Consider the following 14,878-nt stretch of genomic DNA (forward strand, 5'->3'; position numbering starts at 1 on the left):
CTACTTTGTATTTTAATAATACTTATACCTAAAATTTAAGGATAAGTGTGGCAAAATATAATAGAGCATAAATTTAAACAAATTGTGATTTTCTTTTTATCGTAATTAATATCGTGGCGGGTTATTGTCGCTGAGGGAATCCACATCGCTAAGATCGGCCAAAGCGGGGTCACAGGCGAGGCATTGAGAGCCCACTTCCAGCCAGCATTCATTACAATACACGAACGGACATCGAGTGCTTACACACGAATGCCATACTTCTATTGAATTTGTTACTGAAATAACATAGTTATAGTTTTACAGGTAAACTCTATCGTGTACAAAATAAGTACCTAGGTCCTAGGTACATAAAGGATTTCTTATTACCATGTCTAAAAAGAGGCACAAAAGGTAAAACAAAGTCCCAAACAAATTGTTGTATTTTTACGTGATTTTAAATTAAATGCATCGACTGTTTAAATTCAATTATTTTTATGGATTGTTTTCGAGCATTAGTAATAATTTTAAAAATAAACCAACCACGACTACCACTAATAGAGATTATGACTGATCTTTCTTAAATTAGATATTACATAAAGCGTGTAAGATTAACTGTTACTAAGTTTATATGCGGAATATGAAAACGGTTACTTTGTTGTGACGTTAGATAACTCACTTTTTTTATGGCCGGCGTATTTCGGTTCAGTCTCCTCGCAAATCAAACACTTCATCCTGGCAACTGACAACTTTCCAAGCCAGCCCAAGAGCTGAGGATATCTCATTCTCATACTAAGTAAATTCTCGCCAGATAAATAGTGAGCGCGAACAGCTTGTACAGCTTTCTTGCGAAGAGTTTTCTGCATTCTGAGACGTTTCTTAAGGATGTCGTTGTAGAGGTGTAATACGCGTTCCTTTTCGCGCTTACAGTAAAAATAACTGCAAATTAGCCTAAAATAATTGTGCTTAGAAAACAACTAAGTATCTTACTATCCATGTAGGAATAATGAAAGTGAAGGAAGTTTCCTTTTTCGTATTTAAGTTTTATTTTATTACTAAGCAAACACAATTAAGCCAGTTCAGCGACTAGAATACGTGGATTCTAACTGATGATCGCGGGTTCAAATCGGGCAGGCTTTGCTGATTTAATTAACTGACTGTGTGCTTAATCTGTGTTTGTAACTCATCAAGTGCTTGACGGTGAAGGAAAAAATCGTGAGTATCGATTGACACAAATCAGTATTCATCAACCCGCATTGAATAAGGGTGGTGTAGTAAGCTCCAAATCCCATCAAAAACATAAATGTGAAATGAGAGCCAAGTTCAATATTATGATACATATACTGGTGGTAGAGCTTTGTGCAAGCTCGTCTGGGTAGGTACCACCCACTCATCAGATATTCTACCGCAAAACAGCAGTATTTGGTATTGTTGTGTTCCGGTTTGAAGGGTGAGTGAGCCAGTGTAATTACAGGCACAAGGGACATAAAATCTTAGGTCCCAAGGTTGGTGGCGCATTGGCGATGTAAGCGATGGTCAACATTTCTTACAGTGCCAATGTCTAAGGGCGTTGGTGACCACTTACCATCAGGTGGCCCATATGCTCGTCCGCCCTCCTATTCTATAAAAAAAATATATATGCCTTGGCTGTTGACTTCAACGACAAAAGAAGTGAGATCTAAATGGCTGCCAAGTTCAATGGTCAGTCCTAAAATTTGTTTATAACAACAAAATATTTTATAACAACGTATAATATTTTTTTTTCTTATAACTTAGGATAATATATTGAAGCCTAAAGTCTGACTTGGCTAGTTCTCATACCCACCATTATTTACCCATTATTTTTTGACAATATTTTAGTGACAAAGGTACATTATTATTAACGTGTTAAGGAAATAAAACTAACGTTAACCTTAATACTAAGCGAAAGTAAAAATTAATTTAAGCAATTCTAATTTAACATAGAACTAAACTAACCTCCGCAGTCTCAGCGTAAACGGGTTAATGTAAAGCAAGAGTAGGATCCATAAATATCCCCCATAAATTTTAATATAGTAAATTGTAGGCATTGCTCGAGGCCGAGGAACACAGACATCATTTGAAACCATTCTGTTGCTTTTATTTAAGTTAAATTCTCTTAGGATTTTCCGCAGCATACTAGATAAGGGACCTTTTCCTTCAACCTTATATAAAATAATATTAACTTATTAATATATTTATTGTTTACGTACTAGTTTTTGTCCGCGTAGGGTAGGATGTGGGCAAGTTTTCAGTAAAAATAGTTTAATAATAGCTTTTGTCCTTCTTTGGGGTTCAACCTTGCTTACGCTTTCATGTGTAAACCACATACCGATTTATTAAATAACAAATAAAATACACATGAAAGCGTAACAGACAAACATAGTTACTTTCGCATTTATAATATTAGTTTAAAAAATCCTCGATCCTATACTTCGCAATGGTAAGCTGTAAGATCTTATGACATTTACATATGTGTAATAGGCAAGCGTTTGACCGTTGACTTGCCTGTCTTGCGCATAGTCACGGTCTAGGATGTAGCACGCCTGCCCAGAAGGAACCCGTTTACCCTGGATTTAAAGACAACATTGTACCTATCAGAAAATGTGGACTCACGCAAAGCATTCCACAATTTCGCAGTACGAATAATAAATGTGAATTCAAAGCGCTTCGTACTTTGGCGGGGAAGTTCCACTGTGTACCTAGGGCGCTTTGGTCGTGTTTGCCTGGCCGTTTGATAGTAGAATGTGTAAAATAATACCTGAATTGCAATGTCTTGCACATTGAAAGTAGCACTTTTTTCTGATGCATGCTGCCGTACTACGTCCAACGCTTCATAAAATAGTCTATCTAACATAACAAAGGTCGTAGCAGTGACAGCCTCGAGCATAACTTTTAGGATTTGCGTCAATAGCTTGTTGCGTTCTGACGGTATGTAGGATATTGAATGAACGTCTATATATCTGTTCCTTTCCATCTAAGAGTATTGAATTTATAATATCAATATAATGTAAGATATTACACCTTATTGTTTCCGTAAGTATAAAACTTAAATTGTTAAAGATATAGTATTCATTTAATATTAAATATTCTCTGTGTTCTCTACACTTGTACTATAATTACATTTTTAAAGAATATATAATACTCCTTAGTAAGACCCCACTGTCCATCTATCTCTGTAGAATTAGTAAGTTAAAGATTAACTTATTTTCCATTTATAGGTATAAGGAACTATTCAAGTAATTAGGTAGGTACTGCTAATCCCAGTTTCACCTTCAGTTAAGCTTAAAGCTTTAGTGATTATAGCTGGAGTGAGGATTAAAACTTCAGAGTTTCACCATGCGACCCAAAATATAAGTAGTTTCGGTATTGACACATAATACTGAATTCTATTCAATGTTTAAACAATAAACGTGCAAATTTAAGAAAATACGGATACGATTAAAATACCTTTTTCAAAGGCAAAACGTGGAATTTATTTTTCTTTCGTCGTTTCTCATCGATTCTTTTAAAATAATCAGTTACGTAAACATTGTCGTAATCAATACTACTGAGATATAAGTCATGATAATTTGCTGAAGCTATTGGAATACGGAGAAATAGGAGAGCTAAAAAAATGTATACTGAAACAATGACGAATTTCATTACGGTGTATTTTTCTGCAAATGCGTGAATTACTCGTTCCCCAGTTTCCTTAGCATCCTAAAAATTACAATTATACTTAATCTGTATTATAAATAGATTTAACAATAAGATATTAGATGTCAGCAAAGATAATAATATAATATCTACCTGAATATCGTAAAGCTTTCGGTCATAATAGATTTTGTGCTGCAAATTTATCGTGTCTAAATTCGCTGTCAATTCTCTTTTAGCTAACTTCAGGTAAGTGTATCCTTCTCCAAAACCAGATTCTATCTACAACAAACTAATAGTATTTATGTAAATGGGTTTGTAAAAATAGTTGTTTTTATAGATTAATGTATCATTTTCTGATATATAAGTAATAGTTCAGTAGGTACCGTAATTTGGTTTAACAGACCTTGTGATAGAATATTCTGATGTTGCTTAAATAAGTCCATAGTTTTCAAAATTATGCAAATAACAATTGCATTAAAACTGTAAGATATGTGAGATCTTTTTGTTCTATCTATACAAAATAAAAAAACAAAGGGGTCTATGTGGTCGCATATTAATCGAATTACAATTAAATCATATAATTTTACCATACTCTTCGATTAAAAATTGCAACATTAATATTTTACCGCACCTGATTCTTAAAGTTACAGATATCAATTCTAAATAAGCGCTTCACATCACAGATATAAGGCAACATCAACGGCCAACAGATTATTACAGCAGAAGACGGCAAATTTTTACTGCATGTTTCATAGGCTGACGAAAATATATTCATGCACAGCGTAATTGTATGAGAAAGTTGATTTTCACAACGTAGTTCCATCTTTTTGATATATAATTTCATATACGGATTCGTCCTTTCAGTTGACTGGTTCAAGCTAGTGGAAACAATTAATTTTTTTTATAATTAGCTATGTTAATTTTATCTATTTCATTGTGCGTAATCGAATACGCAAAATCGTTTATATACCAAAGTTAAAAACAAAATTTAAAGCGATGGTACGTCACAAACATAATCCCGTATTTTCTTTTCCAAACTCTATAAGAATAGGACCTTTTGAAAATAAACTATGCGAATTTACTTAATACTTAATATATTTTTTTAGTAGGAACCTTATAATCCAATTTAAAGAGTATAATTAAAAAATGGTTAATCATCATCTAATTCTTCTAATCCGTTTATAGCACACCAGCTTGCTATCAAGTATTTGCAATAAACATAACGTCGCTAACTCCAGCTATATTTAACGCATAATCTTTATATGTTCGTGTAAGACATTTTTAACGTTGTACATATTTTTAATAACAATTTATTGCAATATCCGTTTCTAGTTTTAAGCACTCGAACTAAAGAACACAAAATAACATCTTTCAACATTACCTAATACAGGAAAGTTCTATATATAATTACAGAATATACGAACTGTAATATTTTCGTATCTTCGTCTGTGTGGTGAACAATATCAAATAAAGCATCGGTAAAATCATTTTCATTCTTCATCTGTTGAACGCCAACCAAACCTTCAATTTCATATTCAATTGGAGATATTACGTCACGAATGGATCTAAGGAAAAATCATTATTATATTCGTAGACTTTGTAAAGATACTAAAAATATAATATAATCTCAAGTATAATATATATTCAACTAAATGAAAATTTGCTGTTGGCTATCGCTTAGCCAGCCTAATCCGCTACTGGGATCCGCAATCCGGATATGCAAATATTGCAAAAAACTCTTAGAAGCTTTGCCATTGTTCCACTGAGGCGCATTGCCACTGCATCACTCCACTGAGTGGTAAAACCCACACGATGCAAATAAATTTCCTTTCGTTGTTTTCCGTAATAGCTTGACAAGATTTGACCAAGTATCCATCGCCAATTGTATTTCAAAATATTTTTAATATTTATTTTCTTAAAAACCTTATATTTTCCTTTATCAGAACTAGGTCTTGTGTAAAATCCAGCAAAGCTTTGTTTAACGGTATACAATTCTGAGCATACATAAGTTTGGAAAGATTATAAGACAAATGGGTAGTGCAAGCAAAAACGCGTACCACTTCTTTTGCATTTAAACCCATATTTGTTATTGGTCCTAATGAAAAACAATATTCACATTAGTGAATTTATAATAATAATCATTTTTATATACCATATTATAGCTACTTTACCAGCAATAACGTACGTCAGTACGATAGCCTTCAAAATACTACGACCAGCTTTTCCACAATACATGGGAAATAACAAAAGCGAAATACAACGCACTTGTACAGATGCTGCTATTGATATACCTGAAAATATGGAGTTCCTTAGTTCTTCCTAGTTTTTTTTTAATTCATTAGAGGAAATTATTAAAATGTATAGTGTCTAACTGCATTTTCGTCAAAGAACACAAAATTTCTAATTCAAATCATTTTCTATTGCCTTACCTAGAATTATGCTTATGAGTAAGCCTAAAATAAAACCAACGTCATTTAAAAAAGGTATGTCTTTTAAAAACAAGTTAAAGTATAGTTGTCCCAAACCGAATCCTGCAATAAAACCTAATAAAACTTTCAATATTCTTTTTTCTTGATATTTTGAGAATATTGTGAAATATAGCGGCGGACAATAAATACGAACTAAATATAATAAGTACATTCCTAATTGCTCGAATAGGGATTTCTTCATATTTTCAGTTGCAATAAAAGTAATTTTAATGTGTATTTAATTTGACAGTGATAAATTTTCAATTGTCAAATCTGCTTATTTATGCTCCGTTTATCGTTTAATCGATTACTTTACTAATTGATTTAGTTATCTTTATTTATGAATAATTAATCTATTAAATTCAAGTATATTATTCTGTTAAGAATCAGAGGTAGAATAACTTCAAATACGTACGTTCAGCTCGTACGCCGTGCCAGCAAAACGTTCCTTTACAAATGACCGATAGATGTCGCTACTCACCACTTGTTGGTTTCGCCATCCGCAATAATAATTTCTAATAAACATAAATAAGCTCCATAAGAATAGGAGAAGAGCCTTTATTATTATTTTAATAACCTTTTACAATACAATCAATCATACCCATTGTTAAAAATATATAAATACGTAAAGAAAGAAAATAAACTCTAAATAAATGTATTGTTCTCTTTTTCACAGCAGCAATCATAGCTTTAGCACTGCAGTATAGGGGCTGCTTCATTAGAAAGCGAAATGCGTTACTGGGTTCCAATCCTACTAAGAATAAAATTCTCATTTTATGGCAATCGAATTGAAACTTAATCCTTGCCGTTTTCCTAATCTACTAAAACAACAGTAAAGTTGCGGTTAAGTCGAAGTTATATCAGAATAGTATTGGGAATGTATCGTAATCATTATAAAATTAGTAGATTTGTCTCCTAGTATTCTTAACGCATTGTAGCTGCGCTTGGTAAACTTGTCACCTCAATTTTAAGTAAATAATGTCAAAAATCAGCTGATTTTCTATCATAACTATGGAAATATTTTCATGTTATATTATATAAATAATAACAAAAATTAGCATTGAGTGAAACATTTATTTCAATTAGTCTTATAAATTCAATACATTAGTACACAGAACTTAGATTATTGAGAAGTGTTAAATAAAGCGCTTTAAACAATTGCCAGCATTGTCAATGCTTAATTTAAAATTTACAATAAATAAGGTTCAATGCGTAACATTGATTCAGTCGGCATATTGCAACTACAAATTGCTTCAAACGTCTCATTTGGCTTTGACAGGAAGGAGTAGAGCTTCTTTTTATTAACTTCATTCTTTTAATAATAATAAATTTTAAATTATTTTGTGCAAGAATAAAGAATGCGACACGTTTTTACACAATTATATTAACTAAGTCTTTCAATTTAATATTGGTCATAAAATTATGTATATATTTTAAAATATAATTTATTTTATAGTGGATTAACAAATGAAAACAGAAAAGACTAATACAATGACTTCAGAATTTACTTAAATACATTAAGATTAGATGTAGTTTCTATAGTAATAGTAGAATGTTCATGTAAATTTATATAAATTTAGCAAAAAGCATACCTTACATTTATAAAAATATAAAAACTACTCGATGTACAACTCAACTTTAACTTTTTATAATGTAATTATAATCATAATTGGGAATATGCATGTAATATTAAAATGTTTTAATATGCATTTTAGGTTGCACATAAAAAGGTTTTAATAAAATAATGGTTTATTTAGAATATTTTTTAATAAAAACTAATTTATAAACACAAATATTTTAGAAAATAATCTAAAAATAATAGTACAACATCGTTTAATTTATTACATGACATTATTACCCAGAAACAATTATTAAAATGTTTTTTTTTTTTTTCGGGCAAATTTTTTCGATCCGACAACTCACAATGTTTGTAAACTATTTTTGGTACACATTCATGTACAATGACAAAGCGGGTTAAAATATAAACATGTAAATTCATGGGGACACTCATTGGCGTAATGTTTTTGCCTAATTTACATTTGGCATGCAATACCGAAAAACGGTACTGCAACCTCTATATAAAATTTAATTATTCAAATGTTACTTTGTATATAGTATTATAGTATATAAAGGATTCTTAAATAAGCCAGAGTTTGTCAAGTGTATCTTTTATATATATATAGTCCTTTAAAATAAAAAAATAATAAATATATTTATATATTAGTAGTTTTTACTTTAGATGCTTAAAGTAAAATTAGAAAACTTATTCAAAAATCCTATTTTCTTAATGTTTACTTCTATGGGGATGTTATTTAAATTTTATAGACCTTTCCCAATTCTTTTATTTTTATGTAAACTATATTTTTGAGGAACATTGCAAAAATAAATTCAAGACTAATATCGTAAGTTAGAATTCATGAGATCTTATTATATCCTTTGATAACCAATGAAATTTGGTTGTCATATTTCCATACCTGACAAACTTCACCCCGTTCCTAAAGCCTACATTCGAGACAGGTTTCATAGAAGTGTAATTACGCGAGAGCTGTGGGAGGGTTGCCAGCTGGATCTTCAGTGACATCCATAACCATTGGCTCCTCCTCCTCCTCTTCAGGGATCTCCAATATTTTAGGTCCATACAGCAGCAGGTATGCACAATGCCAGTCACCTAAAAGTTTAAAAAAAGAGCAGATAAAAATACCAAACAATTACAACATTTGCATTGTGATGATTGTTTTTAATAAAAAATATAAATATTATATTTTGTTTTGAACTAGATTTATAGAAAAATATATAAATACTAGTATGTCGTCAACAATGCCGAAAAAAAAATTCGTGACAGTGTCGTCGTAGAAACGAGCCATCACCACAATGGCTTGTTTCTATGAATCGAATAGAAACTGCGAATAATCACACACAGGTTTGGACAGGACCTAGTATAACGCCGTTTCTATAGGTCAGTGGTAAGGTTTTTTTTTTTTTTATAGAATAGGAAGGTGGACGAGCATGTGGGCCACCTGATGGTAAGTGGTCACCAAACGCCCTTAGACATTGGCATTGTAAGAAATGTCAACCATCGCTTATAGCCAATGCGCCACCAACCTTGGGAACTAAGATTTTATGTCCCTTGTGTATTTTAGGTGTATCAATATGTGTCGCAAAAGCCTCGTACCGCCTCCGCTGAGTTTGAGCACCTCCTCCTCGGTGACGGGCGACACGGTGTCGTCGTCGCAGCGCAGCCAGCCGTCCCCGCGCGCCACCCACGCCACGTAGTGTCCTGACGACGACGAGCGCCCGCGGTGCGTCAACACGGCCTGCAGCCGGTAGTAGCCGCTGTTATTGCTGCCGATGTCTGTGGACAGAGAAACAAATATAAAATAGAAACTATTTTCTTAAGGAAAGAATATTTATTAAGTATTAATCCTTTTATTAAAAGCATCACTTATATTCTTGTCTCTCATAGCACAGAGCAATAATTAGTTTTAGTGAACTTAAAGTCGAATCTGCAATTCATATCACTAAGAGGTTGCTATACTGATATTTCAATTAGTAAGTTTTATAAGTTTTATAAAAGTTCGCGGACGACTTGATTCTTGTCGCCGAGAGCACCAAAGAACTTCAACTTATGCAAGCAGATCTGCAAGAAGTTTCACTGAGGGTCGGTCTGAGGATGAACATGTCCAAGACCAAAATCATGACTAATTGCCACATACGTGCACCTAAGATAATCGTAGGTAAGGACACCGTACAGGTGGTCAGCGATTATATCTATCTTGGACATCGTTTATCATTTGATCGGAAATCTCAAATACAGGAGATCGAACGACGCATTGGATTAGGGTGGGCTGCTTTTGGAAAGCTCGAAGATACGTTGACATCCAAACTCCCACAATGCCTCAAGACCAAGGTGTTTAACCAATGTGTCTTGCCTATACTCACCTACGGTGCCGAAACATGGGCGCTTACTAAGCATAGCATGCACAAAATAAAAGTGGCACAAAGGGCGATGGAGCGTGCTATGCTAGGCATCTCCCTCGTTGATCGTGTACCAAACGCAGAAATCCGACGAAAGACGAAAGTCGAAGATATTCGGAAGCGTATCACGAGGTTAAAGTGGAGATGGGCTGGACACTTGGCCAGACGAGAAGAATGAAGGTGGACTAAAGTCGTCACGGAGTGATGGTCTAGAGAAGTAAAAAGGCCAGTGGGCAGTCCACCCGCCCGATGGTCAGACGATTTTAGGAAGATGGCGGGTGCTCAATGGATGCGACTAGCACAGGACCGGGAGAACTGGCGCGCCTGTGAGGAGGCCTATGTCCAGCAGTGGATTAATGTGGGCTGAATATGATGAAGTTTTATAAAAATATATTGTAATAATTTGAGACAATACAATTACCGTTTTCAAACCAATATGGCACTATCCTCTTTTTTTTATTTTCCTTTTTACTGTCGCCGTGATTTTTATTCTTAGCATTTAGAGATTTTTCCAAGGATGCATCTTCCAATTCCTAAAAATTTATAACAATCTTAAATAATTAAAACACAGTAAATAATCAAAATCGTCATCTAGTTTAAGAAATAATTTTACCTTAAATTTATTTCTCATTGGAGTCAAACGTTCCTGAAGTTCTGTTGAACAAAGCTCATATACATCCAATTCTAATGGAAACTTGACATCTTTAAGAATTTTGGCATTTATGGATTCTTTTTCTTTATAGTAGAAACGCACAAACTGCACCGTTAAATATGCTGGCAGTCGGCTGATTTTACTCTATAAATAAAAATAATACATTATTCAATGATAAACAGTCATTATCTAAAAATAAAAATAAAATTTCAAATAATACATACAGTTTTAGTGTAGACTGCATCTCTTCCTAAAGTTTCCGACATCTTTGTTATTTGCTCTGCCATTTTCTGTAATTTTTTAAATAGTTAAAACATGTTGTAATTTACTTCAATTTGGATATAATTGAAAAAATAATTAACTAGTAAAAGTTTTAGTTTTTTAATAAACCTAAAAATATATCCATTCTATTTCATTTAGCTGTTTACTTACAGATCTAAGTCCAGATTGCAGATATTTGACATCCTGCGAGATAAAGCAAGAGAGCTGTAAGAATGACTCATTAGAGCGTGTTGGGGGCTCGTCCGCTTCACTACATACTAGCTCCACGTCCAATGTACCTCCAAAGTACTGTTCCACAACGGATTTACTGCAAACATATATCATATTTAAGTATCTATATAGTTGTGGTGAATTGCTATCAACAAAGACTAATTAATTGATTATTATGATAGCCTACTTGGTCGAGCATATAAGGCCGGAGATGAGGAGGTCCTGATTTCATGACCTGGGTTTGTTTTAATAAAAAGTTATTTTCGGGAAAGGGTTTTCAAAAAATTCTCAGTAGCAGCCCAAAGTCTAGAAATTAGAAGTATGTAAACTTCCTAGTATACATTATCCAACAAAAGTATTACTAATGTGTAGTTTCCAATTATTTGGAATAATTATATTTTTGTAAAAAAGGCAACTAAATGTTAATGATTAAATTAAATTGGTTGTGAATGAACATGAGTAGTTGAAATAAAAGGTGACTTTGTCTAACATATGAGACATTAATTGAGTCATCTCTCCACTAGATGGTGGATATTTGGAATCTGTATTGTTAAAACTTATTATTTTTACTTTATTACTCAGTGTTAGAGACTGTAATCATAGCAACAAAAGATATATGTAGATAACTTCTTAGTTCCAAGTTGGTGACCCTTTTTGCATTGTAAGGAATGGCTACAAATTTTTACAATTCTAATTTTTATGAGTGATGATGGCTACTTACCATGTTATGAATAAAAAATTACTAATCATTTATAATTTTCATTTTATTTGTTACCTATTTGGTTCTGGTGCTATAGAAAGCCTCATCCTCAGAGCTCTCACAATCTCGGTCCAACATTCAGATGCATCTTGCTGGGCTAGCTGTCCACCAGCACCTCGTTCTGCCAGTCGTGGTGCAGCTGCATGTAATGCATTTAGTAATCTAGCAGCTGCAGCAGCACAAGCCCCTGCACCTCCACCCTCAAGAGCACGCATCGTTTCACTCAATGCAGATGTAAGAACACCGGCAGTTCCTCCCCCAGATGCTGTGTGATTAAATTATTTATTTAAATATAATTATAATGTCCTATTTCAGACATGGCGGCCAATCTCATTACAGATTAGCCAACTGTGCTGGACATATTATAGTGCACAAGTGTGTGCGCGAACACAGGTGCACTCTCTATTCCGTTGCTCTCATAATCCAATGGGACGTCAACCTGACACAACCGGAAAGAGTTCAGGTGCAGGACCAATGGTTTTACGTGCTTTCCAAGGAGTTCACAGGAGTTTACACACTTCCAACTTGCAGGCTGCTACTGAGAATTTTCAACAGAATAACCCAATAACTTTTTATTAGCACGACCTGGGAATTGAACCCAAAACTTCTGGGTTTGCAGCCTTACATCTAGCCACCATACCAACGAGGCAGTCATTAACATAATTATACAAGTAAAAAAAAAGTATACAATCAGATGCAGTCGGAGACATTGTATCAAAGCAAAAATTATTGACTGCAACAAATTTGTTTGTTTATGGACTGAATTGTACTCACATGGGTCATATCCGAGTAATGCATTTTTCAATTCAGGAACTGTTTTGAGGCACTGTACTGTAGCATTCATATAACATGTGTTGCCTAAATTAATGAGACCCTCTGGAAGGTCCAACTAGAAACAAAATGCATGTTTAATTTATTATATATACCATTCTATTGTAATAAGCAAAATTTAATTTTAATGAAGTAACGCATTTTAAGTAAAAAGTGCTTACAGCAGTTGCCAGTTCTGACTCATTCATGTCTTCAACAAAGCGAGTCTGTTCAACTGGTGCTGCAGGGACATCTTCTTCTTTACTACCCATAACTAACACCAACGCATTCTAAAATTAAACATGTAAATGTCTATTAATTATTTTAAAATCATAAATAAAAATATATAAAAATATTAATGTATAAATTATCATGGAAAATCATAAAACATATATATATTTGAAGCTCTTTAACTTATTGCACAGCATAATTATTGATTAAATTACAATCCATCCAAATGTTGAGACATTATTTGACATATATTGTTACTATAAATTAAAATTTGTGAATACATAATGTAAAAGTTTAATAAAATTGACACATTCTTTATTTAAGTAGGCGAGTAGTACAATTACAAACAAGTTTGCATTGTCATGTTACAGGATTAAATTGAATGTAAAGTTAGGAATGTAGATTCTACTAAGAACTGGAAATCAATGAATACTCACACTTGAGAGTTTAAAATTTGCCCAACTGTCATCTCTGAGGGTGACACCTTTGCATACTACTTTCTGTCTTTCGGGCTGCACGCCAGTCAATGCGAAGATTTGAGCCTTGAATACAACAGGTTCATCATCCGTATTAACTTCGACATCTGGGTACATCTCCTTTCCCCACTTTACTTTTACTATATAAAAAAATATATACATAAAAGTTCAGGGTCCAAAATTGTATTATTAATACGGGTACACGGCTATTAAACAACAATAATATCACTGCAATTTTCGAATGCCGGTATATATGGTAAATATCCTTGACATTATAAACAACAATTTAATTGTAGTCTGAAGTGAGGAAATTAGATAATTATCACGAACAATTCTAATATATAATTATTTTTATACAAATTTTTCATAAACTTTTCTTAGATTCATAGGAAAATATCGTAACCTCAATTTATTGGAGTGAATAAGCAATTTTTCAAAATAAATAATAAACACAAGTCACCTGAAACTTTCGGCATAATGCTGGTATATTTTTGTTGGGACTTCACAAAATAATTCTAACAGAAATCAATTAATATCAGTTTTAGTATTAAAATTTGAAAGTCACGATTAAGATTAACTTCGTGGGATTCGATGGCAAACTTGTCTGTCAATTTGTAGTTTGTTTTATCTCCCACAGATAAACTGAAAAAATGGAGTATTGAATACTTGTATCAGCATAAAAAATATATAGATATATGTTTCAATTATATATATATATATATGTTTCAATTTATTTAATAACAGTATTTGTAATGAAAGTATTTCTAAATAATTAAAAGGTTTTCTTTTCTAAAATGTTTTTCTTCAAAATTTATTAATCTTACGTTTATATCAATGGCTTTTATATTAATTTGAGGCTATTATAAATAATATAGTTTCATGTTTATAAATTATGAAGTTGTAACGAGTTAAGAAAATATTTAAAATTAATTATAATTTTATAGAATTTAGGTATATTTTTGTACATGCTTTTTAAAATAAAATATAACAGTAGAGTTAAGGCCTATAAAAATGTATGTAAATTGCTGAATTATTCCTAATCTAAATAATAATTTGATTTCATGGATAGCAAAAAAACATCTTTAAATGAGTGTAATTGTTTTTGCATTAAGGTAATTTAAATATAATTAATTGAATAAATTGAACTATATAAATAACTATTTGTACTGACAATATTATAATTGTATGGCTTGAGTCATATCTCCACGAAATTATTTCTTCTAGTAGTGGAACTTAATGTGCTAATAATAGAGTTTAAATCTAGTTTTAAAAGCTGAGTATTATAATTATATTCATGAGTGAATCAATAGATTAATGTGCAATTTCTTAGAGGGCTGATATTTTAAATACCTTACATTGGTATTTATCGTTAACATCGCAC

General features: G+C 32.5%; 2 protein-coding genes across 2 annotated transcripts; both read right to left on the reverse strand.

Annotated features, from left to right (window-relative positions):
• Positions 1-105: 105 nt before the first annotated feature.
• Positions 106-6,706, reverse strand: LOC126774713 (protein sneaky). Its single transcript, XM_050496250.1, has 11 exons — positions 6,703-6,706; positions 6,063-6,254; positions 5,805-5,924; positions 5,557-5,728; positions 5,045-5,198; positions 3,787-3,912; positions 3,445-3,696; positions 2,756-2,971; positions 1,954-2,159; positions 656-927; positions 106-275 (listed from the first exon to the last, which is right to left on the reverse strand). The coding sequence occupies exons 1-11, from the start codon at positions 6,704-6,706 to the stop codon at positions 106-108; spliced, it is 1,884 nt and encodes a 627-aa protein (XP_050352207.1).
• A 449-nt stretch (positions 6,707-7,155) lies between these two features.
• Positions 7,156-14,100, reverse strand: LOC126774982 (ubiquitin carboxyl-terminal hydrolase 14). The gene is made up of 11 exons (XM_050496680.1): positions 13,958-14,100; positions 13,459-13,637; positions 12,973-13,080; positions 12,755-12,869; positions 11,996-12,245; positions 11,161-11,317; positions 10,953-11,018; positions 10,690-10,872; positions 10,498-10,609; positions 9,274-9,453; positions 7,156-8,769 (listed from the first exon to the last, which is right to left on the reverse strand). Exons 1-11 carry the CDS (start codon positions 13,971-13,973, stop codon positions 8,636-8,638), a joined length of 1,500 nt encoding a protein of 499 aa, XP_050352637.1. The 5' UTR covers positions 13,974-14,100; the 3' UTR covers positions 7,156-8,635.
• Between the last annotated feature and the right edge of the window lie 778 nt (positions 14,101-14,878).

The sequence above is a fragment of the Nymphalis io genome, chromosome 17 (genome assembly GCF_905147045.1).
Source record: "Nymphalis io chromosome 17, ilAglIoxx1.1, whole genome shotgun sequence".
In the NCBI taxonomy this organism is placed as follows: Eukaryota; Metazoa; Arthropoda; class Insecta; order Lepidoptera; family Nymphalidae; genus Nymphalis; species Nymphalis io.

Coding starts and splice junctions, on each gene's coding strand:
- LOC126774713 (XM_050496250.1), bottom strand. Junction 5,729..5,804: donor ACTGACGTACGTTATTGCTG/GTAAAGTAGCTA, acceptor GTTTTTCATTAG/GACCAATAACAAATATGGGT. Junction 5,199..5,556: donor CTGATAAAGGAAAATATAAG/GTTTTTAAGAAA, acceptor ATTTTTCCTTAG/ATCCATTCGTGACGTAATAT.
- LOC126774982 (XM_050496680.1), bottom strand. Junction 12,246..12,754: donor ATTACTCGGATATGACCCAT/GTGAGTACAATT, acceptor TTAATCACACAG/CATCTGGGGGAGGAACTGCC. Junction 10,610..10,689: donor CAATGAGAAATAAATTTAAG/GTAAAATTATTT, acceptor ATAAATTTTTAG/GAATTGGAAGATGCATCCTT.